This window comes from Tursiops truncatus, chromosome 5 (assembly GCF_011762595.2).
Source record: "Tursiops truncatus isolate mTurTru1 chromosome 5, mTurTru1.mat.Y, whole genome shotgun sequence".
Classification (NCBI taxonomy): Eukaryota; Metazoa; Chordata; class Mammalia; order Artiodactyla; family Delphinidae; genus Tursiops; species Tursiops truncatus.
Window position 1 is genome coordinate 127,763,879 of NC_047038.1, and position 27,533 is coordinate 127,791,411.

The 27,533-nt window shown below is 34.0% G+C and overlaps 1 protein-coding gene across 5 annotated transcripts in view; it reads right to left on the reverse strand.

Annotated features, from left to right (window-relative positions):
* The window catches only part of CCSER1 (coiled-coil serine rich protein 1), a 1,269,753-nt gene that overhangs the window by 560,226 nt on the left and 681,994 nt on the right, over nt 1–27,533 (reverse strand). For 3 of the 5 annotated variants that reach the window (XM_019926422.3, XM_073805585.1, XM_073805587.1), the window contains one exon: nt 16,513–16,590. The exons of the other annotated variants lie outside the window; for them this stretch is intronic. In XM_019926422.3, coding sequence (XP_019781981.1) covers nt 16,513–16,590 — 78 coding nt within the window. The remainder of the gene's footprint in view (nt 1–16,512; nt 16,591–27,533) is intronic. 5 annotated transcript variants of the gene reach the window in all.

A 27,533-nucleotide genomic window follows, 5' to 3' on the forward strand; every position in this document is an offset into this window, starting at 1 on the left:
AACGAACCAAAACACTGAACAACAACGGAGACAAGAAACAGCAATTTGTGTTGGAGCAGCTTAAGTGGAATAAAAGGTTTATGTTTGGGAACAGTTAGAGCTAAAATTGCATAAGTAGGGAAGGATGTAATTTTAGCAGCTATGACGCTGGTTTGAGGAATGTGGATTTTATCCTTTAAGCCTTAGTGAGCCATTAAGAGAGAGTTTTAAAGTAGAAATACAACACAGTGTAAGCTGTGTGTTTGTGTTTATTTCTTTTAGATTTATCTGTGGTGCATATATAGATTAGATATATAGATTAGAATGTATAGAGACTTTAAGTAGGAAGCCAAGACCAAAACTAATGTGAGTCAGTCCTAAAGCAGCAAGCAGTACTGGAAGGTGACTGTTCTTCATAATCTGATTTTTCCTGTTAAGAGGCTTGTTCCAGTTTTGTGAACAGCTGACCCATCACTCAGGTTACAGCTCAAAAACAACATTCTCAGGTCTTCCATGATGAGTCCTTTCTAGACACAAGTATTCCTACTTCACCTGACGTCATCTCTTAATCTCATCTTTCTGCTTATCTACCTCATGGCCCTCATCACTGTGTGAAATTCTCTTACCAATTTCTTCATTTCTAATTGATTTTCTGTCCTCATCCGCTATAATATGAGGTTCACGAAGAAAGAAAACCTGTCTATTTCACTGCTACAATCTCAGTGCCTGAAATACCTTTCTTTACTTTTATTTAAAAAATGACTGTATAAATGAAAAAGAGTATAATATCTTGAGATGAAAGGAAACTCAGGGCTCTACTTGTATGTTGTACACAGAAGCACATACATATTTGCCAACCAAACACATTCTTTTTTAAAAAAAAGCCTTCAGAATCATTAAGGCTAACAAACATTTAATAGATACTCAGTGTTTGGTTACCTGTTTCCCAAATGCTAGTTGAATGAATGTAAAAAGACAGAGGAAATAAATTTCAGAAATCTAGAATCTGTGTTCCCGTGTATTTTATGACTCCTGACATTCGTGTTTTTAATAAAGCTCTAATACAGATCCACCTTTTAATATTTTAAGAAGTGTCAGTAAAAATGAAGGGAATACTATAATAGATTGAATATGTTCAGAGACACAAATGTCATAAAGTATACGATCCTAACATTTCTCTTACTATGAAAGTTTATAATACTCTAATACTTGTCATGTAGTGAGGACAAAAAGCCCCAATATTTCTCTGTCCTTTTTAGCTAGTATAACACGAAGCAGGGGAGGGGAAATTACCAGGAAATATTAAAGCTCAACTAATGAGAATAAATGGTTCCCCTTAACTAGTCTGTAGAGACAACAGTAATTTGAAAAATAGGGTACTTTATTAACCACTCTGGGGATATTGATATTGTAACAGCTTTACACCTTCATTGTTTCACTTATTAATATAGTCTAGAGATTATTCCATTCCAGAACATTAAGGTTTCCTCTTTTTGCAGGGGGAGGGGGCTCTACAGCCCCCATTTTGTGAATGAGCCATTAGTACTAAACAGTCCCCTATTGGTGGAAATTCTGTGTTGTTTTCATCTTTACCTATTACAGATAATGCCCATAAAGGAAAACCTTATAGAAATGCTATTTGGTATCTAGGAATGTGTATGTTCTGGGTCAATTTCTAGAGATAGTATTGCTAGATGGAGAATAAAACCATGTACAATTTTGTTAGATTTTTCAAAATTTCTCTCGATACAAAATTGTAATAGCATATGACAATGCCATTCTTTAAAAGGAAAATTCTTGAGAAAAGTAAAAAATGTTTAAAAGGTCATATGATTGAATGATAGTCATTTAAACTATGAAGTAAAAATGTATTAATATTACAGTACAATAATATCCATTTTAAATGCCAAAATATGTAAACACATGTATGTTTATATACATGTAATATATTTATAGATATACTATAGATTCAGTGTTTGTATGTTTAACATAATAAAAATCAAAATGGAGGGAAAAACTTTTAAAAGAGTAGAAAGTAATATATACACTCACACCAAGTAATTTTTGTCTTATAGTGACAAAAGTCCCAATAGTGAGTCATTACTGATGCTCCCTCAAAGAAGAAAAATTAATCCTTTCAGACTAAATTAGAGTTTGTAGCAACTTTCCCATAAATTAAGAAGACTTTTAAGTAGCATTTTTGGAGCAATATGATATATAATCTTATAATCTTAAAATTTGAAAAGCACTATTATTTCTAATTCTAGTCTTAGGCTAAAAAAAGAACAATTCATCAATTTTTAGGTTATACTTTTCTAATTCAAGAGAATACTGAACCTGTTTAGAGTATCTTTCTTTGTGAAAATTACTCTGTATTAGACTAACCCTTAGACAAATTTTCCTCTAGTTTGATGGAGTAAATCCAAATCTGTAAGTCCACTTATAAGCACAAAGCTCATAAAGTAATGACAAGTCTCAAGTAATTCTGATATGTAAAGAACTATGACTATTTAAGCACTCTGAATTACAAATTACATTCTTTTTGGTACAAATTTTCTCTATAGTAATTCAGCTACATACATGTAAAATTCTAACCACCATCTTAAAAATGTGGCATCCCGTAAGAGTGTAATTTTCTGATATTCTTACTTTATAGTGCATGACATTAATGTTACGTGTAGCTCTTTTTAAGGAAACTTTCTGTAACACATTATTCTGAAAATTCCAATTCCTTTGCCTATTTGGTATGAAGCCAAACATTTATGGAAGTTTTTCTTCTTTACCTCTCTACAGTTACTTATGTTATTAAAACACTTTACATCTTTATTTTGAAACACTAATAATCTAATATTTTAATGTTTTTTCCCTAAAATGATTACTACTTCTTTTATTGGCAGACGATATAAGCTAGTGAAGGCAAACGTTCCAAATATGTCTCTTTGGAATGAAAATTACACTGAGTTAATTATTTTGAAGGAACTGCAGACACAGGAGAAGCTCTGAAAAGTGACTAAAGTTACCCTTTGTTAGAGATATTTATGTTTATAAGGCCAATCTCCATTTGTAAGAGTGTCTCCCTCTCTGTACCAGGCAGCAGAGGATGACTAAATCTCTAGAAACTCTTGTCAGTGGAGAAGGCACGGACTTAAATCTAACAACCTTACCCTTGTTTACTGTGTTTTTCCTGGTAACCTCCCATAACTGGCTTCCCCACTGCCCAACACCTTTCTTTTGCCTCTAGCTGGAGATGGTATTTAAAGCGTTGGCTTGGCCATTTCAGGGAGTTAATGTATACAGGAGATATACGTGGTATTACATTTTTGTTTTTCTCCTCTTAATGTGTTTCATTACAGTAGGGAGAACCTAGACAGAGAGCGGGAAAATTATTTTTCTACCACCATAGTTTGGAGACCCGTGATGGGGGGCTTGCTCAGGCGCCATACTTGCTCTGGAGTCTGCAGATGGGATTCTGGAAAACTGGCAGAAGCTGGCTAAGGGTAATAATTCTTACCAAAGGCAGATCTCCTGGATCTGTCTCTATAGTGCCTGGTTCAGAAAGGAAGGTAAGCATTTCTTGTCCCTTCCTTTTCAAATTTAGATTAAAGGGAGAAAATACCTGCGTGAATTAGTTTCTTGGGTATAGCAACTTTGGTAAAGATTTTTTTTTATGAGTACTCTTGTTTTATATTGATCCACTTTCCTCCCAGAGAGATAGTAATGGTTCGCTTTTATCTCTGTCTTTTCTGTCATTTGTTATAAGGAGGAGAACCATAGCCTAGAGAGGTTTTCCTTCTATTTTATTCTGTGCCTTAAAAGCTTGGCCTTGTAACCAGTGAGAATATTCTCCCTGGGATCCACCAGTCAGAAGATGCATGTGTCGGCATGCATCTAGTGGACAGCCCAACAGCAGCATTCTCATCGTCCCCACCAGCTGCCAGGGGAGTTTGTCATAGGGGTCCCGGTCCATAGGGGGCCTTTGACATCTCAAATTTCATTGTCTCTTTAATGCTGGAAAAGTCCCATTCTAGTAGCACCTGCCTGGTGTCACAGATTAGCGGGTATGTAACTGAATGCATCACACGTTCTCACGGAAAACCGGAGACACCATTTTCACTATACCATTCTTACCACTTGTGACAATGAAGGTCTTTGCTGTCTTAGGCTAACTTTGGGAGTGGATTTTCAGGAGCTTGTGATGGCTGCCGCTTTTGTACACTCTTTTGGGATGCCTCCTGCATCTATGGTTAAGCCATAAAAAGCCTTATTGGTTTGAGTTGCTATTGAGATATATAAGATCCTACTTGTCAATGGCCAGATGATGAATCCTTTGAGTTGGAAAAACCTCTATACTTGAAAAATTTTTAGAGAGCTCTCATTCTAACAACTGTCTTTTTGGTACTATGGACAGACCAGATTGAAAAGAGGACACTAAGAATTGAAATGGCTTGCCTTACAGACCCCTTCGACAAGATGAAGTTACAAAGCCTCATTAACCACAACTTTCAGAAGATACTACCAAATTTAGAGAACAGTTAGAAAGATCAGTGGACATCCACAGTCACATTCACTGGAACCCTGATTGGTAGCTAAACGGTGTTCTTCCCACCCATGATTGTATTGTACTTATCAGATAAACCAGATGGCCTCTTGGGAAAACCCCCTCACAGAAGAAACAGATGACCAGAATTTCTCCCAGGCCCTCCTACAAATGATCAGGAAATGGGTCAGCTGGAGGCTGATGTTCAGGTGCTGACTGAAACAATAGAAGAGGCTTTTTCCCCCTTAAGGTTAATTGGTCTAAGGTTGAATTGTACACTCAGGAAAAAAAAAAGGAGAGCATTGTAAAGCCTTTGTTGAATGCTTTATATAGATTTTTAAAAGGCACACTGCATTAAACCCTAAAGCTGCAGAATATAGAGATCTTGATTTCCATCTTAGTTGGAAATCTTCTACCTGATATGAAGCAAATTGAAAATAATGTAGTTGAATGGGCAGGTCAGTCCCTTGATATCATTTAGGCTACAACCAAATTCTTTGAGGAATTAGAAACAACTTTGTTTTTCAAATCTTTGCAAAACCAGAGTTGCAGCTCCAGAAACAATTCAAAGTCCACCTATCCTTTTTAGCCACGCCACCAAAGGTCCCCTGGAAAGTTTAAATAGTAATTATTCCCGGCCTCTGATAATATGCAAATATACCCCAAAACTCAATTTTGGAGAAAATTTGGATACTTTCTGTGTTTTTGAAATGTAAATTTTCTACCCCATCTTAAAAATTTTCTACCCCTTCTGCTCTAGGACCTAAGAACCAATCCTTGAAATGTAAACTTTAGGGAGATGTTTCTCATCAAAAAGAGAAAAAAGGAGTTATTTGGAAAATGGGCAAATGAAAAATTCCAAGTCTATTCTTTCACAAATACTAGTAGGAAAAAGGAAAAAAGAATCTTTACCCATCTTAGTGGACAAACTTCCAGAAACACAATTTGGACCCAACTGTTCTCTTATAAACTAGTGAGTCTCTTATAAACTAGTCAGGTACTAATATTGTACCCGACTCATAGCTAAAATTTTAAAATGAAAGCTATAAGATATATATTTGTATCTGTATGTTTACACATGTCTATATATGTATGTTGTAGATGTGTGGTATTTTTCTACCTCCAGATGTTATTGCTAAAATTAATCTGTAAAAGAGCTCTATTTAATTGACTTAAAATAAGTGCTTTATAAATTAAGTATTCCTAAAACCCTCAGAAACATAGAAACTAATCCAATTAAAAAAAACACAGAATCTTGGGTGATCTCCAGTAAATAAAACTAGTTGAAGTTTGTTGGTTTAATTAAAATAGACATGTCTTCAGTGTCATTAAATATAATGCAGACATCCAACTCTCATTCTACTTCGGTTTACTAGTTAAAGAAAGTTCATATTACCTCTGTTAACAAAATTTGTAAACAAGAAAAATAGTTCAGGATGATGGCTGACTTTGTCAAATATCTCACAAAATTTTCATGAGTAGTTTAAACATAATTGTTGAGAACAAGTGATTTAAAAAGGATAAGAGTTTTTAGGTGAATGTTTCAGCAATAATTATGTATTATGGTACATCTATTTAAATAGTTTCCCAAATCCTTTTGGTAACTTCAATTCTTAGAATTTTGCTAAGTGACAGAAATTTATCAAATATCTAGATTATTTCCAAATAAGATAAAACATTAAACATCAATTATTGAACATAAGCTTATCTACTTTTGGCTTCCTATTATAGAGGAACTAATTACGTTTGGGTTTGTTAGTAAACATTTCTTGTGCCACGTCGAAAGATTTTACTATTAAAAGGAGCACATGCTTCCTAAATTATAAAATGTATTAATAATTAATTTGCCAATGTAAAGAAAACTGTAGTAACATACAGTTTATAATTGCTTACTTTTTAGTTTTCACTATAAAGTTCATAAGGGTTAAAAATTCTAATTAATGTGATTAAAACTAGTAGAAACAGTAAGGGAAACAACTGCAAGGAAAGTAAGATGTGTTTTTGGCTAAGCAAATGTATGAGGTATGAAATTCCTAGAAATCTGACCTATACTGGTAATAAAATAATTCTATTATCTTAAAATGTATGTCAGACACATAAGCAAATTTCCTTGTCAATTGCATTGTTATGCACTCTCATCCGATCTTTAACAGTAGCTATTTTTAAGTATTTGTCATTTACAAACAGTTATTATTTCACTTTCATGCTTTTGCCAAAGTGCTTAATCTTCAAGGAAATTCATAAAAAGGACTCTAACAAGCACTCTAGAATACAAATTCCTGATAACTTTAAGATCATGAAACCCAACTAGGTAAGAATTACCAGAAATAATCCAAGAACTGGATTAATGAAGAATGAGATTTAATAACATGGGAATGAATGAAGTGATGAGGATGAATATAATCTTTATGACTTTTTGTTTGAAGCATTGCTGGTTCTTTAATGTTTTGTTTTTCTAGACTTAAGGAAACCTTTTTCTTTTCTCTTGACCTAAGAATGAATTAAAGCAATTTGGCAAAGTGTGACTTTGTGAATAAAGATGAAACAATTACTTCTTCTCCCTAGCTGATCCCTCCATAATTCAGAAACTGTAAGTATTTTTATACTTATTTGCATAAATTCAATAAGACTCTGTTCTTATAATGGGACAAAACTGGAAACACTGGCTATATTGCCAAGGCTTTGACTGAAATGTCATATTTGAGAATGTGCCTAGAATCAGATGACCACGTCACTTTAAGAAACTAAGTTTGATTTTATGAAGCCAATAATGTCCCTTAGAAAAATAGCCTGGTACCTTGCTTACAGGGTTCCCAGCAACCTTCCCAGGTGAATAAGGAAGTTCAACTTTCTGGCAGGTACAGGAACCTCAAGATATTTTTATACCTTGAGAAGAGATATATGTATATATAGGTTTTGCAGGCAAAGTCTGATGGCAACATTTTGGCTTGGCTTCTTGGCTTGAGGCTTTTAAAGGTTCAATCTGTGATTCTTTATGAAAGTTCTAGCAAAGCAGATTTAAAAAGAACCTGTACAATCACTATTCTTGCTGCACTTATGTAAATAATCAGGCCAAGTTTAATGAGACTAGACCTATTTTGCAAACGTTTTAGTCTTATTGTGATTGTCTTTGGTAAAAATGAGAGTGATTATAGAGGGACATGTTTTAGTAGCATAACTTTGTGGATATTAGATTCTAGTCCTATTATTTTTTTATTATTATTATTTTTTACCTGCAAACTGGAATGGAAACTTTCAGTTTCCTCAAATATCTTGCTACAACTCTTCAAACTCACTTCCAATTTTCTCCCACCCTTCTAACTTGGAATGGGTGAAAAGAAAAGCCCTTTCCTAAAGTTCTGCAAACTGAATGTGAACAACTTGATATAAACTTCAGAGAAATCACCACAACAGCTCATGTATAGACAATCTTCCATGTTTGCTGATACATGGGAAACTCCAAGTTTACCTAAACACCTGATAATATCAGAGACAATCAAACTGAAAAAGATGCTTTGAGCCTGACATAGAAATCTTGTGCCTGGATTCAGATACTGAGTTATAGTTTGTTCTCATCATTAATCTTTATCTTTCTTTCTCTACAGAAATGCCTGTTACTAAGTACCTGATTGCAAGCACAGTATAGACCTAACCTTGGAAGCCCATTTGCAAGACCACTTCTGAAATGAGACACAACAGTTTAACTAGACTGACCTATTCTCAGGACTAAGACACTGGTTCAGTGAAATAATGGATCAACTTATCAACTCAGCTTCTGAACTGTGGGACTTCTTGGGGAAGTTTTAAAGGCAGGACTTAAGGGGAGCAGAATCTGACACCCTAAAATATGTCTCTTTGGCATAAGGATCATCTTAAGCTGATTATTTCTAAGTAATTGCAGACACAGGAGAAGCTCTGAAAACTAAATAAAAGTTATCCTTTTGTAAGAGACATTAACATTTATAAGGGAAATCTCTACTTTTAAGGGTATCTCCCTCTCTATACGCAGAAGAGAGGATGATTAAATCTCTACAAACTTTTATAAATGGAAAAGGCACCAACTTAAATATGCCAAACAACCATACCCTGGTTTATTCTACTTTTTCTGATAACCTCTATACTTTGCCTCCCTGCTGCCCAACATCTTTCTTTTGTCTTTAGCTGGAGACAGTATTTAAGAAGGTAGCTTGGGACATTTCGGGCATTAACCTAGTTTTCCTGTGTATCTCCCATCTATACCATATGTACACATGTTACTAAACATGTTTTTGTCTTGTTACTCTGTATTATAAGGGTAGAGGGAAAATAATTTTTCTTCCTCTATACAAGTATTCTCAAGTTCCAAAGTATGAGTTAAGTAGTTGAGAAACTTCTTGATAGAGAAAGACCATTATGAGTGCTAATGATCTTGACAGATATTATCCTATTTTGTGCTGCTGAAATCAAGTTACAAGTAGGAGACTGTCAGAGAACAGCAGATATCATAAGAAAACTGAAGGGGGAAAAAATGAAGTAATTTAATTAATTAAATCTGATAGCCTGATTAAACAAAGCCTCAACCATGACAAAATAGAAAAGCCATCAGTTGGTATAATGAAAAAAATAAAGTACTGTCACATCGTTATGTTAAGGCAAAAAATTGTCATCATTATCATTTCAATTTAGAATATATGGTTTTATGATTTCTGCATATTGAAAAAGTACTGTTTTTAGGGAGTCATTGTGACTATTACCTTTAAAAACATTTAAATATTAATTTATACAAAGTATAATATAATTGGATCACAAATATACTCAGCCAACATTTGTATGAATCCAGTTTAATCATATTAAAATTCAAATAGCCATTTAAAACATATTAGTGTATAATTTGTTAATTCTTAGTATATACATACAAAAGTTTAAAAAAATTTGCATCGAATCCTACCTTCTATAATAAGTAAATAAAAGTAGATTATTTTTTATACCTATATCATGCAGGTGTTTCTCTGTGTGTATTGAGAGACAATGTGTTTTGGTGTATATATATATATTTATCTACATAAATATTTTGTATTTATATTGCAAAGATACATGTGTATATATATATTTAAAGAATAAATTTCCTTTTACAGATTTTCCTGATTGTAGACCACATTAAAGGAAACCATTGCTTTCCCTAGGAATAATATAAATCTCCAAAGATTTACATTGAACAAGTACTTGAAGAAAGTCTTAGAGCTTAAATTAATACAAATTATGATTAGCTACAACTGCATAGTACATCATAAACAGATATTGAGAGATGCCCTTAGCGTATACATTGTGTTTTCTTCCTTCAGAAGGGACCCCCTATTATGCAACGCCACTTAGCACACTGGAAAATACTAAAATAACTTCTAAAGTTTTCTAAGGCAAATATTTGAAATTCTGAAGTTAGATTTCCTATAGAAATGGCAATCTATGAGATGGAAGTAGAAGTGAGTTGGGAGAAATTTTCTTTTCAACAAATATCTACTTTTCTTCTCTCCTATCAATGCTATCACAGAGTCAACATAATTTTAAGCAAATACGATCATCACTATTAGTAGATGAAAGGGAGCAAAATATACTAGCACAAAACATGCCTCTTTGGCAAATGATTATCTTGAGCTGGTTATTTTTAAGAAACAGCAGGAGAAGCTCTAAAAAATTGAGAAGTTACCCTTTGTAAGAAGAATTCACATTTTTTAAGACAAACCTCCGATTGTAAGGGCGTCTCTCTCTCGGTACCAGGAAGAGAATGACCCAATCTCTAGAAAATTCTATCAATGAAAAGGGCACCAACTTAAATCTGCACAATAACCATACCCTTGTTTACTGTGTTTTTCCTGGTAACCTCCCATTACTGCCCTCCCTACCCCCATTTTCTTTGCCTTCAGCTGGAGGTGGTATTTAAGGTGGTGGTCTGGGCCATATCAGGGAATTACTCTTTTCTTGGGTATGTCCCACTTATACAGGAAGTATACACGCTACTAAAATTCTGTTTGTTTTCTACAGTTATTCTGTCTCTATTACCGTGGCGGGCAGACCTCAGCCAAGAAGGTTAGAGGGAAAGTTATTTTTCCTCCCCTACATAATTTAAGCTATATAAAATATTTGTGGGTGTGCTCTTTTGCTTTGTTTTAATGAATATTTTTACAATTATGAGAATTTTCATAGTTAACACTAAGCCTTGCTATTTTCCCCATGAGAATTTCAACCACAAATTCACTTAAGGAAAGAATTATCAGTTAACTAACACCAATTCTATGTAGCCAGAAATGAATTAAAGACCTGGAGACATTCCAGGAATGATCTAGCTCCTACATAAAGATTCAGAATTTTAAAAGGAACCATTCAATGCAATACTGTTAAGGACAACTGCACGTTGTCACCCATGTTTTAAAATCACTGGTTGTCTATGCTGACTTGCATTTAATACGTCTTCTAAAAGGCACAAAGTAGTCACTGCAAAATATTTGTTAGATATAACAAAGAAATATAGAATAAAAATGTAGGATAGCAATATGTACTTCTGTATGATTTTTGTGAATAAAGTAAAACAATGCATACTGATTTGTTACTGATTTTATGATTATAAAATCATTAAAAAAATTATCATTAGAGTCTTAATCTATTCATTTAATTTTCACCAAGTAATTACTGAGTGCTTTCTTTATTTGTTCACTGTTAGTAGCACACCTCTAATAAATGGAATGTGCCGATATACAATGAAGTGTAACTATACATTTAAAGTTTATAGATTCAGCTCTGCCTGGGCTGGAAGAAGAGTGGTACACAGAGAAGAGGCTGAAGAGAATGCATGCAAAAAAGGAAAGAAGAAAAGCAAATGTAATTTACATAGTATAGTCAATTTGACAGTTTTCTTCTCAGTGCCCCTAAGTGAATATAATCGAAAGAGGCTGAGCAGGTTGTTCCCTCAGGTGGTCTGGGCTCCCCTAATGTGAGTCTCTTGATGCACTGGGTCTGATTCTAGGGTTTAATTGTCCAGAATGCATTTTTTTTTTCATATTGCAGGGTCTCTAAATGAAGCAAACTATTCTTTTTTGCGGTACGCGGGCCTCTCACTGCTGTGGCCTCTCCCATCGCGGAGCACAGGCTCCGGACGCGCAGGCCCAGCGGCCATGGCTCACGGGCCCAGCCGCTCCGCGGCATGTAGGATCCTCCCGGACCAGGGCACGAACCCGTGTCCCCCGCATCGGGAGGCGGACTCCCAACCACTGCGCCACCAGGGAAGCCCGAAGAACTATTCTTATTCTAGGCCTGCAGCCAAGATAACAGCAATTTGTTCTGACTGAGGGTCTTTGAGGAGTTGCAAGGAGCACATCACAAAAGGATTTCTGGCTAAAGGTGATTTTTCACCTCACCTCCTTCAAGTCTCACATCTCACACCTCATCCTCAGACCTGCCCAGGTCACTCTATTTAAAATTTTTGGATCATAGCCCTGACCACATCCCTACATTCACAATTATCTTTTCCCCGTGTTATTTTTCTCTTTTACATTGCATTAGTAGCTTCTAACATACCATAAACTTTACTTATTTATTATATTTTTTACTTTAAGTATAATAAAGTGCAAGCTCCCTGCGGGATTATTTGTTGTTTGGTTAAAGGATGTATCTCAAGTACCTAGAACAAGGCCTGGCTTCCAGTAAGCACTTAGTAATATTTGTTGAACAATGCATGTATGAATCTTCAAAGTGATGCCCTTAGAATTTCACCAAAAGATAAGCTGATTCCTCCATTAAATATTAACAAGCACCTGTGGCAGTCGATGTTTCCAGTGTTTTTCATCAATGTTCCTATATGAAAGTTACCCTTAATGTAATATGAAAAACTGTAGTTCAAAAGAAAATCTAGAATATATCATTCAGTTTTGAAATCTGATTTTTTTAACTTGTAAAAGTTAACAGAAATACCTGAGATAAGTAAATATTAAAGAATGAAGCATATTGGGGAAAGGTACTCATCTACTAAACACTGGGGCACACTGATATTTGATCAGGATAAGCACTGAATTTAAGAAAGATGATAGCAACGAATGGATCCAAAATAGGTTTAAGAAACTACAGTTTATTAGCAGCTGGATGAGGGAGCCTAACTGATAGTTATTCAATTCTTAGCATTGGGCTTAACCCACAAGCTGACATAATGTGTTAGCATAACACAAAATATTCTCCTGCTCTAATAGCTAATAAAACAATTAGAGTAAAAACTAATTACTTTTATTCCTTACATGATGAACTATTTCATATTTGTTAGAACTCCCTGCACACTACTAACTGTGCCGGGAGGGATCCAAAATTAAATCTAAGAAAAACAGCATAAATTGAGAATACACAGGTGATTGTTTTGAGTTTTTCAAAGTGTGTATTCATAATGCAACTACGTAAGTAGAAAACTGCATTTACAAAGTAAATCCCACCATTTGGAAAATGCGTTAAAATATTTGGAGAACACACAGTGCTGTGAGCATACGTTTCTAAACTGATTTATGCTTCACTCATACATGACAGACAAAATGTGTGATGTCACAATTCGGTTGATTTTAAATAGTCAAATGAAAACCATTAATGATATTTAGACTAACAGTGATTACTAGTATTTGATGAAATACCTGGTAACTTTAAAACTCTTAAAGAAAATATGAACAAAGCATTCCTAGTTCAACTAAACACTTCTTTTTAAATATAAGTGTAAAACATATACTAATGAAAGGAAGATCTTCTTAAAACTTTAGTGCTTCTGCCTCTAAGAGTAATCTAGAGATCCTGTGACAGTTCTGAGTCAGGTTCAGGCACTAATTGAAAGGAAAATTTACACCCAAAGTTAATCAGCCACATTTAAAATGACAATCCTCTGTAGACCATCAAAAGGAAGTTAAAAAACTGTCCATAAACGTGTCAAATTAGTAAAACGATCTGAATTTTCTCACTGCCAGAATATAGCATTTTGGTTGTTCATGCTCAATTACTTTAACCAAAATGTTATTTGCAGTAGTTCAAACTATAAAGTGTTTATAGGCAGCATATGTGCTTTGTTGAAGCATCTAGTTATACAACTGGTGTAATCAGAAGAATCTTGCCTACCTCTTAATGTAATCTTGTAATTGGCAACATTGGTACCTGACAAAATCTATTCATATTCTCTCCAGTTTTAATAACTCAAGTGACACCTAAGAAATTATTCTTTGATCTTTCAATAAACTAAGCCTGTGAAGACAGAGGAGGGTGAAAGAGGTTAAACTGGCATTGATTATTTAAGACACATTCATCATTTATTTAACAATCTCCCTCATCACAAGAACTATTGTGTTTACAGGCCCTTGCTGAGATACTCTGAATTTACTTTCGCGGGCCTCTCACTGTTGTGGCCTCTCCCGTTGCGGAGCACAGGCTCCGGACGCGCAGGCTCAGCGGCCATGGCTCACGGGCCCAGCCGCTCCGCAGCATGTGGGATCTTCCCGGACCGGGGCACGAACCCGTGTCCCCTGCATCGGCAGGTGGACTCTCAACCACTGTGCCACCAGGGAAGCCCTGAATTTACTTTTAAATAATTCTTGCCATGTGCATTAGAAATCAGAGCACACTGTACTCTAACATTAGTTTCAAGTCCCCTGATAAATCTGTTACAGGCTAGAAGTTGTTTATTGTACAAACCTTTGAACTTATTCACTGTAGTGGATATTTGGAAATTTCTTTTAATAGTTTTCATTATAATTAGTATCTTCTGGGGATTCTATTTCCTTTCTTAAGCAAAGTGTGTAGTAACAGCTGTCTTCCCAAGGAAATTATATTAATAGATACTTGTAGTCCCTTATATACTGACATTCATATCACTGAAACATGATCCATAATGATCTGTAAAGAACAATTTGTGGTGAATATTGAGTTTTAGAAAAAAAATAAGAGACAAAAAAATCATCCATAATGTGCATGATTTCTATAAGATTTCTCATTTTTTCTGATAAATACTATTGCAAATTACAAATAAATATAGCATACAGTTGGTATATATATATTTGTGAAAAATTAAAATGTCAAATTATATTTCCTGAGAAAATGTGAGCGAAATGTTAAAGTCAAAGGATAATGATTCTTATTGAATATAAGAATGTAAAAATTGAGTTATAGATATTGAGAAGTATAGAAAATATATTTCAGTCATGAAAAAAGCTACACTATTGATGAATAATATTCCAAATAGTCACACAATTTATCACATTTAAAATGCTTTACTTATTTCTATTTTGTTTATTTAAAGTATTTCCCTCCCCAGTTTTTTCAATACAAATTGCCCTAAAATCTATTACAAAACTTACATCTGGTTACTGGCATAGGGTTCTAGATGCATATTTTTGGTAATTAATTTGCTGATTCTGATGATTGTCCTACAATATATCACCAGGAAGTATAAAGTATGAAATCTTTAGAACATATCATTCTATATTAATGACTACCCAAATCATATCAGAAACTTGTACAAGGTGATCCTTTAAGGACTCACTACCAAAAAATTATTACTCTTTAACCAGTAAAATACATTAAGCTCTCACTGTCAGATATGAAAAGAAGCTATGAATGATGAAGAATTAACTATGATCATGGCTTTTAAAATTTTTATTTACATGTCTGGAGAACTAAATAGCATTGATATAAGAAATTTTGTAAAAACAAGAGAAGTATGGGTCATAGATATGCATTAAAATGCATAGGTAATTGCTAGTAGCTACAACTTAGCTACCTCCCCTATTGAATTATTGTGGTAAAATCCATTTCAACTTAATAAAAACCATTTATTTTAAAAAATATTAAATATTAATATCATTTAAATAACATATAGCACTGGTATTCAAGAAGTATTATAGTCAGAATATTGATATCTAGAATATTTAGGTATCTAGAATAAACATTAAATGAATGTAAGAGAATAACACAAAAGAAAAGCATAGCTTTTAATGTTTTTTTAAATTAAAAAATAATGTACTTTTAAATTGAAAAAGTAATGAAAACAATTTTTTCTGGAATTGAAAACTTTGGTTTATATCCTCATAGAGACAGCTTTATGTTAAATATGTTAATATACTTTGAAAGGCAACACAATGGTAACATCATATTTATGTTATAAACACAAGGACATGCAGATAGACATACATTTTACCATTATACCCCTTCATCAAACTTAAAATTCTCTCTTCTAATACTTGTCAATAAAGTGGTAAAAATAATCATTTTTTTAAAAAAGAGATTTCTCACAAATGTTAGATACAAGATACAGAAGATAATTTCCTTATGTTTCCATCAAAAGGAAATTTAAAGTCATGAACTTAGGCAACGTGAAAATTTCATTGCTTTATTTAAGATAGGTATTTGAATCAAAGTTGTCAAAAATCATTTAGTGTTACTAGAAGCCATCTTGTATTAAAACATGTTTTATAATCCTATTTTGACAGTTCAACAAGTATTTCACACTGAGAACAAAATGCTAACTTTCAATTAAATTACTTTCTGCAACCTGCACCAAAGCCCAAGGGCTAAAATAGTATTGTAAATTTCTCTGCAAAGCTGTGTTTCCTTTTATGTGCCAGAATGTAAAAATGATATGCTTGGCCCTTAGTGATTGCAAACATAGTAACTTTATCAAACAGTTAATAAGTTAGTACTCTCCTCAAAATAAATTGTCCTAGTATTCTAATATGTCTCTTCCACATGTCTGCAAATTCACTAATTCAAAAGACTGTATTAGAGTTGTTGGTTTAAAGAAATTAATAAGACACTGGTACGCTAGTCGGTGCCTGTAATTATCTGTTTCAGTCCCAGAAGGTATTTGGGGATTATTTAAGAGCAAAAGATGAATGGGGAACCACTAAATCCTATTAAATCAATGCATGGGCACAGCACCAGCAGAAGTAAATAAGCTGTGGAGGTCTGAATACCAATAAAAAAGATAAAAATGGTTTTATATAGCTACTTACATCATAGCCTAGAAGTTCAGTTTGTGTGGATTTATCTACTCTTGAAGCAAAAGCCTTCTGTAAATGCTGAACTTTGTCCTGCAAAAAAAAAAAAAAAAAAAAGCAAAACCAAAAACACATTGTTGGTGAGTCATGTGCTTCTACACTAATATTCCCCACTAATTAAAATTTGGTTACTGTACAATTAATGATTCTTTGTGTGCATACTTCATTCTGGCGGTGCTTTACTTATCAGCTTAAACATTTAGAGCTTTAAATTTCAGGTCATAATGACTCCATCTTTGGCAGCTTTTCTTTTAGTATAGGAACCACTGAGTCAGGATCGTGGTTGAATGCTAGAGACATGATTTGCTTAAATGTGAGATCAAATGATTATACTGTTTTTGTTAGCTGTTGTGTTTTGTTCGGTTTGGTAAATTAAATTGATAGGATTTTACGGATCTCTTTTCAGAGCATTTACATTTAAAATCCAAAACATTTTCAATAAATAATACCATCCAGTGTGTTCCATTTAGCATGTTTATATTTTTTTATCTTTATTTTTTTGCTTCTTAATTGTCTCCTTCTGGAATCTACACATTTAGAAGTCTGTTGTTTAAGGGAACTGACATGACTCCAATCCTGTTATAACTAAGGGAAATAACGCATGAAGGATGTCTGGGATTTCATAATTCAGATGCAAATATACTAATTCTGATTAACTAATGTGACTGGGCCTCTGGCTGGGGTCCTCTTACTACTAAATGTATCCCTTAAAAGGAGATCGTGAGGATAATTATTGTAATGTGTTCATTGTGTGTCTGGCACAGCTGGGAGTGCTGTACTCACATGATCACATCTCATCTTGGGAGTTTTACTACTATTACCACCCATTTTGAAGGAGAACAATACAGTTTACAAAGTTTAAGTAACTTAAGTTTCCCAAGAAGTTCACGTGATTCCACTAGATTCTGTTTTTGCCTTATGTTGCTTTAAAGGAGAATTTGTTTCTCTTACTTGGTCAATAAAATAGTTGTATAATATTTTAATGATAAAAACTGATTTAACTTCTTCCAGGGACAGTGGTCATCACAAACCTCACTACCAAAACTTGTTTCCTCTCTTCCTCTCCTCCCCTCTGCCACCCCTCCCTTCCCCTCTCCGTTCACCCTCTCTTTGCTTTAAATTCTTCCTGAGATATGCAAGTTATCCAAGCTGTTTATCAAAGTACATACATAATTTAGGTAAACATAATTTGACACTGAAATATATAAAATAAATATTTTCTGGACTATTAATGTCCCAACCTTCTAACTTCCCTATTACAAAACTTCTAGTGCTGCTATTCAGACAAAAATGAAAATGGAGATTAGATAACTCAAGAAGATATAATGTAAAAAGGGAAGGTTTTAATTGTTTGAAAAGGATAAGTGAAAATGTGGCCACATTTTCCAAAATAAATTTAAAACAAGACATAACAAGTTGTGTTTATTTAGACTTCTTTTGGAACTGGGAAGAGAGCAAAAAGGTAGTAGCAGGTAAAGGAACAGATAACATTTGCTCTCAGTGAATGGTTGTTTAGAAAAATTTTTGAAATGGGTTGGAGTCCTAAGTATTAGAAAAATAAGTTATAAATCTGTAGGTATATAAATGTTTGTATATGAATCAGAAACTACACTCTAATGCATACAGTGGGGAAGAATAGATAGCAAATACTCCCATTATGCTTTCCCCACATTTTTTTATTTTCAAGGGCTTCCACTCTGAAGATAGGAGTTGAAAAGGACTGGTAAACTCTGGTCCATTGGCTTGAGTTTTAAGACTAAGGAAATTTAAATCAAGATAAATGAAAAACTCGAAAAGCTTCATTAACCAAAAGCCTAATAAAAGCAAAACAAATAAACCCTAAATAAAGAATAGCTATCTTCAGAGGTTTTAAAAGAAAAAAGCACAGACATTTCTAATGAAAAATTCACTGCTACTCCCTTTTGCAGGCATTTCCACAACAAATATACCATATTTGAATTATTTATTATGTATACACTTGTATGCCATATTCAAATGTGGAGAGTAAATTAAATGTTTCCAATTGACTTAGGTACACAAAATTAAGAATTAAGTAATTCAGCTTAAGTTAATTTTATTTAGTAGGAAGAACATTTATGGAACTTTATGGTAATTTCTATAACAGAGTTAAATAAAGACTATATAGTTGTTGGGAGATAAGTCTTAATGAGTCTTTTGAATTTCTGAAAGACAGATGGAAATATATGGATCGACAAATTTAATATATAATAACAAGAGTATTATAGATAACAAAATAGAAAATATACAACAAAAATAACTATTACTAGATGATGGAACTGCAGATAATTTTTATTTCTTATGTAAGAAATGAATATATACTAATTGCCTATATATATATTTATATATATAATAGAGGAATAGAAACAAAACATCATTATATTTTCATTTCCACACTGATTTGACACAATAAACATTTTGATTAAAATTGATTTATTTCAGTATAGAGAAATAGACATTTCACCTTTCTGATGCAAATGTATTTGCACACCTTAATTCATCTATAATTTTTATTAAATGCACATTATGGGTGTTGTTCAAGGTACAGGGGACATGAAGGGGGAAAAAAATAGCTTCTTTTATTAAAAAAAAAAACAAAACTTCCAGTGTGGAAAGATAGAGAAATCAAAAACAATTAGTACTCATTATATAAGGCAAAGGTACTATAGAGAAGCTGGAGATATGTGTATGTGTTGGAGAGGAAACATAGGAGAGTTAAATAACTAGAATGCAGAAGCTACTGATGTCCCAAATAAGATGAGAAACATGAATTATTATTAGCCACTTGGAGTGGAAGGGACAGGGGTCTTTCTCAGGCAATGACATTTGCAAATATTTCAAAGTCAGAGAGACTCTGACAAAGATATGTATAAACAGCTACTCGTTCAAACTTGCCTAAGGAAAGACAATGAAAGGGACAATAGTGCGAAATGAGACTCGAGTGGTAAATTAAGTCCATGCCACAAAGGATAGAATTCTACATCAAAGGATTTTAGAGTTACCTTAATTTTTGAAGTATTATTTTACAGTGAAAGGCCATAAGAATATTTTAACTAAATTACAACAGAACTTATTTAAATACTTCTTTTCACCTTGTATAAAAGACGAAATTAGAAGGAAGCAACCTGGAAAAGAGGAACAACTGAAGTACATGAAACTTTATTTTTCTGGACCATCAATAAATTTATACATACATGTGATTTAAGTGGCTTTCTTTCAGTATTTTCCTATGTAAGTAAACATTGCAATACCTTCTTCTAACCCCTCTCAGACGGATAGAGGAGTATTAAAACAACTCAACTTTTGGTAGATACACTTTATAAATAATTCTATACCCCAAACAAAATATCTAAATGCTTAAATTTTCCTTTCCAAGCAATGACAATATCAATAATTCTTAACAAAACACACCCTTTTTTCTTAATTCAGATTCATAAAACATGTGTGCTTAGAATTAACTAAAAGAAAAATAACTAGCATATTCTGTGGAAAAATGTAACCAAATGGGATGAAAAAGAGGAATTTCATTATTTATATTTGCTGTTTTTACTGACTTTTGAATATGTGGAAGATGTGAATTTTACATAATACTGCTATATGAATTAAAAAATATATAATGATTTTCTCTCTAAATTTCCAAATAATTTCATCTGACATTAAGAGTAATATAACATCTGTATAATAAAAGCCTGCTACCACAAATGAGTGCATATAAACCAAAGAAAACATGCATAGTTTACAAACTTACTAAGAGTAGTTACTTATATTCACATTTCCCTCTACCTCTGTAATCTTTACCACTACAACTATTACTAACAATAATAGATGCCATTAACAGAATATAGTTATATGGCAGGCACTGTACCAAGTAATTTATATGAATCCTCTCAAGAATGCACTGTCTGTTTTTGTCCCTTTTCAAAAGCACAGGAAACTGGCACTTAGGAAGTTGAAATCAGTTGCTAAAGGTCACACAGGCTATTAAGTGAAACAGGCAAGTTGGAAAACTTTATCTGTCTCCAAACCCAGGTGTACTTTCTATAAAGATATTCTGACTCTGGAAAAGCTTACAAGTGGTACTGCTGCTCCCATTTCATATATGCAAGGACACATACGAAATGCATAGTTACTATACAGCTAGTATGATAATAAAACTGCTCTTGGTGTTCATCCTGCCTATATTCTTATGAATTCTACTAAGTAATTCTGCTTTACTGTGAAAACAATTTAAGTACACTTAAGATTTATTAGTTTATTTCCTGTAAGAACTACAATCCAATAAAATATCCATTACTATAACCAGCAAAGCATTTTGGAGCATGGGTCAGGAATCAAATGATAAAGTTAATATAGAGTTATAACATAAAATTGAAAGATGTAAAAAAGCAAACTGAAATAAAAACTAAATGTTGAAAGGCATGAAATCCTTTAACAATAGGATCAGTTCAAGCAGAGTAATCTAAAAGTACCTTCTGCTTAAGCTGTTGGAATCATTTCTGGTGCATGTGTGTGTGTGTGTTTTATGTGCTGTTCAGTCACAGAAACTGCCTCTACAATATATGTTGTCAATATAAAAAGGCTAGTTCCTAATTTCTTAAATTTAAATTTCATTAATCATACATACGTATCTATTAAATGCCTGATCAAAGATATAATAATATAATAACAATGTCATATCACATCAAAGTATCACTTGATAAGGATTAAGACTTAAAAGGAAGTATATTTTAAATTGTCAAATTTTCTGAGCAGAAAAGGGATTGAGAGAACTAAAGCTAGTCTCTTTTACATTCTTGAGTCTGATAAACTGTGGAAATGTATTTCCAAATAATTAAAGTTCATGCTGTTGTAATCATTTAATCATTTAAGTGTACGTCTATAAAACCATCTAAAGCTGGCAATCATGTGTATTTCACTGATACATGTACATTTCTGTGTATTTCACTGATATATGTACATTTTTGTACTTTCATGTGTGCACATGCAAGCACATGTCATTGAGGAAGGACTGAGGAGGAGGAAATGTGGTTTTTAATAAAAGACAAAATAATCACAAAGCCAGTAAAACTGGCTTTTAAAATAAAGCCTCAAGTGACTAAGGAGCTTAAGGAACTGGAAGTTATTTACTTTTTTTTTAGAATTTATTTGTATTTATTTGCATTATTAGATACCATACTGATTAACAAAAAATTATAAATATTTTAAACTCTACCATTTTATTAATCTATGTCATTTACCTTAGATATGAACATCTATCATTTCCTAGAGCTTTTAAAAAACTACGAATGTCAAATGAAGTGCAGTAAACAAGCTGAAAAGAAAATATTAAATAATCCTAAGAAATAACTTGTTTATTTTAAATTATTTTAATTACCTATAAAGAAGTTTGTGAGATTCAAGACAAAAAGCAGATAATTTTTTAATAAACGGAACAGGCCTACTTGCAGTAGTTAGATTTATAATCTATGACAAGAGGAAACATACCCTTGAGGGTACCGACAAGATGGTGGAGTAGAGGGACTTGGGCTCACTTCCTCTCACCCAAACACCAAAATCACAACTAACTACTGAACAACCATCAACAAAAAAGACATGAATCTACCAAAATAGATATTCTACATCCAAAGACAAAGAAGAAGCCACGATCTAACAGTGGCAGAGGTGCTTTCGTGATATAATCAAATCCTATACCCCCTGGGTGGGCAACCCACAAACTGGCAAATTATATTGCAGAGGTTCTCCCACAGGAGTGAGAATTCTAAGCCCCACATCAGGCTCTCCAGCCTGGGGGTCTGGCATTGGGAGGAGGAGCCCCCAGAGCATTTGGCTTTGAAGGCCAGTGGGGCTTGAGAGCAGGAGCTCCAGAGGGCTGGGGGAAACAGAAAATCCACTCTTGGAGGGTGCACACAAGGTTTCACATGCACTGGGACCCAGGGCAAAGCAGTGACTCCATAGGAGCCTGGGCCAGGCCTACCTGCAGGGCTTGAAGCGTCTCCTGAGGAGGGGAAGGTCGACTGCCACTCACCATGAGGGCAGGAAACTGGTGGCAGAGCCCCCAGTGAATATTCATTGGCATGAACTCTCCTGGAGGTCACCATTTTGGCAACTGAGACCTGGCCTCACCCAACAGTCTGCAGGCTCCAGTGCTGGTATGCCTGAGGCCAAACAACCAACAGGGTGGGAACACAGCTCCACCCATCAGCAGACAGGCTGCCTAAATTTGTCCTGATCCCACAGCTGCCTCAAACATACCCCTTGACATAGCTGTACCCACCAGAGGGATAAGATCCAGCTCCACCCACCACTGGGCAGGCAACAGTTCCTCCCACCAGGAAACCTGCACAAGCCCCTGGACCAACCTCACCAACCAGGGGGCAGACACAGAAGTGAGAGGAGCTACAATCCTACAGCCTGAGGAATGGAGGCCACAAACAGAGAAAGTCTGACAAAACGAGATGGCAGAAAAATACGTTCCAGATGAAGGAAAAAGATAAAATCTCAGAAGAACAATGAAGTAAAGTAGAGATAGGCAATCTTCCTGAAAAAGAATTCAGAGTAATGATAGTAAAGATAATCCAAGATTTCAGATAAAGACTGGAGGCACAGTCCAAGAAGATATATGAAATGTTTAACAAAGAGCTAGAAGATTTAAAGAACAAACAGAGATGAACAATACAATAACTGAAATCAAGAACACAGTAAAAGGAATCAATAGTAGAAATGAGGCAGAAGAACAAATAAGTGAGCTGGAAGACAGATTGATGGAAATCACTGCCTTATTCTGCAGAACAGAATAAAGAAAAAAGAATGAAAAGAAATGAGGGCAGTCTATGAGACCTCTGGGACAATATTAAACTCACCAACATTCACATTATAAGGGTCCTAAAGGGGAAGAGAGAAAGGAGCTGAGAAAATATTTGAAGAGATTAATAGGAAAAAACTTCCCTATATGGGAAAGGAAACATACAATCAGGCCTAAGAAGCTCAGAGAGTCCCATACAGGATGAACCCAAGGAGGAACATGCTGAGACACATATTAATCAAACTAAAAAAAATTAAACACAAGGATAAAATATTAAAAGCAACAGGAGAAAAGCAAAAAATAGCATACAAGGGAATCCCCATAAGGTTATCAGCTGATTTTTCAGCAGAAACTTTGCAGGCCAGAAGGGAGTGGTACAATATATTTAAAGGGATGAAAGGAAAAATCTACAACCAAGAATACTCTACTCAGCAAGGCTCTAGTTCAGATTTGACAGAGAAATCAAAACACTTTACAGACAAGCCAAAGCTAAGAGAATCAGCACCACCAAACCAGCTTTACAACAATCACTAAAGGAAATTCTCTAGATGGAAAAAAAAAAAGGCCACAACTAGAAACAAGAAAATTACAAATAGGAAAGCTCACCAGTAAAGGCAAACATACAACAAAGGTAGGAGATCATCCACAAAGAAATATGATATCGAAACCAGCAACTGTGAGGAGAGTAAAAATACAGGATACTGAAAATGCATTTGAAATTACGAGACCAGAAACTTAAAACAATCTTGTGTATATATACAGACTGCTATATCAAAACCTCATGGGAACCACAAATCAACAATCTACAATAGATAAACACACAAAAAAGAAAAAGCAATCCGAACACAACACTAAAGATAGTCTTCAAATCACAAGAGGACAAAAGAGGAAGGGAAGAAAAAAGACCTACAAAAACAAAGCCAAAACAATTAATAAAATGGTAATAAAAACATACATATCAATAATTACCTTAAATGTAAATGAATTAAATGCTCCAACCAAAAGACAGAGACTAGCTGAATGGATACAAAAGACCCGTATATATGCTGTCTACAAGAGACTCACTTCAGACCTACAGACACATACATACTGAAAGTGAGGGGATGGAAAAGGGTATTCCATGCAAATGGAAATCAAGAGAAAGCTGGAGTAGATTACTCATATATGACAAAAAAAAAAACCTTTAAAGACAGTAAAAAGAGACAAGGAAGGACACTACATAATGATCAAGGATCAACCCAAGAAGAAGATATAACAGTTGTAAATATGTATGCACCCAACATAGGAGCACCTCAATATATAAGGCAATGCTAATAGCGATAAAAGGAGAAACTGACAGTAACACAATAATAGTAGGGGATTTTAACACCCTACTTACATCAATGGACAGATTATCCAATAGAAAATGAATTAAAAAAACACAGGACTTAAAGGACAGATTAGACCAGATGGACCTAACTGATATTTATAGAATTTTCCACCCAAAAGCAGCAGAATACTTGGTAAATTTAAGAAAATTGAAATCATATCAAGCATCTTTTCTGACCACAGTGCTATGAAATTAGAAATCAATTACAGAAAAAAAACTAAAAAAACAAAAGCATGTGGAGGTTAAATAGTATGTTAGTAAACAACCAATGGATCACTGAAGAAATCCAGGAGGTAATCAAAAAATACCTAGAGACAAATGAAAAAGAAAGCATGAAGATCCAAAAACCTATAGGATGAAGCAAAAGCAGTTCTAAGAGGGAAGTTTATATGAATAGACTCTTACCTCAGGAAACAAGAAAAACCTCAAATAAACAACCTAACCTTATACCTAAACCAACTAGAGAAAGAAGAACAAACAAAATCCAAAGTTAGTAGAAGGAAAGAAATTATAAAGACCAGAGCAGAAACAAATGAAATAGAGATGAAGAAAACAATAGAAAAAAAATCAATGTAACTAAAAGATGGTTCTTTGAAAAGATAAATAAAATTGATAAACCTTTAGCCAGTCTCATCAAGAAAAAAAGGTTGAGGGCTTAAATCCATAAAATTAGAAATGAAAAAAGGAGAAGTTAAAACAGACACCACAGAAATACAAAGGATCGTAAGAGATTACTACAAGCAATTCTATGCCAATAAAATACACAACCTAGAAAATGGACAAATTCTTAGAAAGGTACAACTTTCCAAGATTTAACCAGGAAGAAAAAGAAAATATGAACAGACCAGTTGCCAGTACTGAAATTGAATCAGTGATTTAAAAACTCCCAACAAACAAAAGTCCAGGACCAAATGGCTTCACAGGCAAATTCTATCAAACATTTAGAGAAGAGCTAACACCTATCCTTCTCAAATTATTCCAAAAATTGCAAAGGAAGGAACACTCCCAAACTCATTCTATGAGGCCACAATCACTCTGATACCAAAACCAGATAAAGATACCACACACGCGCACACACACAATTTTACACGCCAATATCACCGATAAACACAGATGCAAAAATCATCAACAAAATACTAGCAAACCAAATCCAACAATACTTTAGAAGGATCATACACCATGATCAAGTGGGATTTATCCCAGGGATGCAAGGATTTTTCAATATTTGCAAACCAATCAATGTGAAACATCAGATTAACAAACTGAAGACAAAACATATGATCATCTCAATAGATCCAGAAAAAGCTTTTGATAAAATTCAACACCCATTTATGATTAAAAAAAAAAGCTCTCCAGAAAGTGCGCATAAGGGGGATATAGCTCAGCATAATAAAAGCAATATATGACAAACCCACAGCTAACATCATACTCATTGGTGAAAAGCTGAAAGCATTCCCTCTGAGATCAGGAAAAGGAGAAGGATGTCCACTCTCACCACTTTTATTCAACATAATTCTGGAAGTCCTAGCCACAGCAATCAGAGAAGAAAAAAAAATGAAAGGAATCCAAACTGGAAAAGAAGAAGTAAAGCTGTCATTGTTTGCAGATGACATGATACTATACATAGAAAATCCCAAATATGCCACCAGAAAACTATTAGAGCTCGTCAATGAATTTGGTAAAGTTGCAGGATACACAATTAATACACAGAAATCTGTTTTATTTCTATACACTAAAAATGAAAGATCAGAAATAGAAATTAAGGAAACAATCCCATTAACCATCGCATCCAAAAGAATAAAATACTTAGGAATAAACCTACCTAAGGAGGCAAAAAACCTGTACTCCAAAAACTATAAGGAACTGATGAAAGAAACTGAAGATGACACAAACAGATAGAAAGATAGAGCATGTTCTTGGATTGGAAGAATCAATATTGTCAAAATGACTATACTACCCAAGGCAATCTACAGATTCAATGCAATCCCTATCAAATTACCAATGACATTTTTCACATAACTGGAACAAAAAAATATTAAAATTTGCATGGAAACACAAAAGATCCTGAATAGCTAAAGCAATAGAAAGAAAGAAGAACAGAGTTGGGGGAATCAGGCTCCCTGACTTCAGACTATACTACAAGACACAGTAATCAAAACAGTATGGTACCAGCACAAAAACAGAAATATACATTCAATGGAACAGGACAGAAAGCCCATAAATAAATTCACACACCTATGGTCAATTAATCTATGACAAAGGAGGCAAGAATATACAATAGAGAAAAGACAGTCTCTTCAATAAATGTTGCTGGGAAAACTGAACAGCTACATGTATAAGGATGAAATTAGAGCATTCTCTAACACCATACAGAAAAATAAACTCAAAATGGATTAAAGACTTAAATGTAAGACAAGATACTATAAAACTTCTAAAGGAAAACATAGTCAGGACATGCTTGGACATAAATTGCAGCAATATCTTTTTGGATTCACCTCCTAATGAAAATAAAAACAAAAATAAACAAATGGGACCTAATTAAACTGAAAAGCTTTTGCACAGTAAAGGAAACCATAAGCAAAACATAAAAACAACCCACAGAATGGGAGAAAATATTTGCAAATGATGCAACTGACAAGGATTAATCTCCAAAATTTACAAGCAGTACATGCACCTCAATATCAAATAAACAAACAATACAATTAAAAAATGGGTGGAAGATCTAAATAGGCATTTCTCCAAAGAAGACATAGAGATGGCCTAAAAGCACATAGAAAGATGCTCATC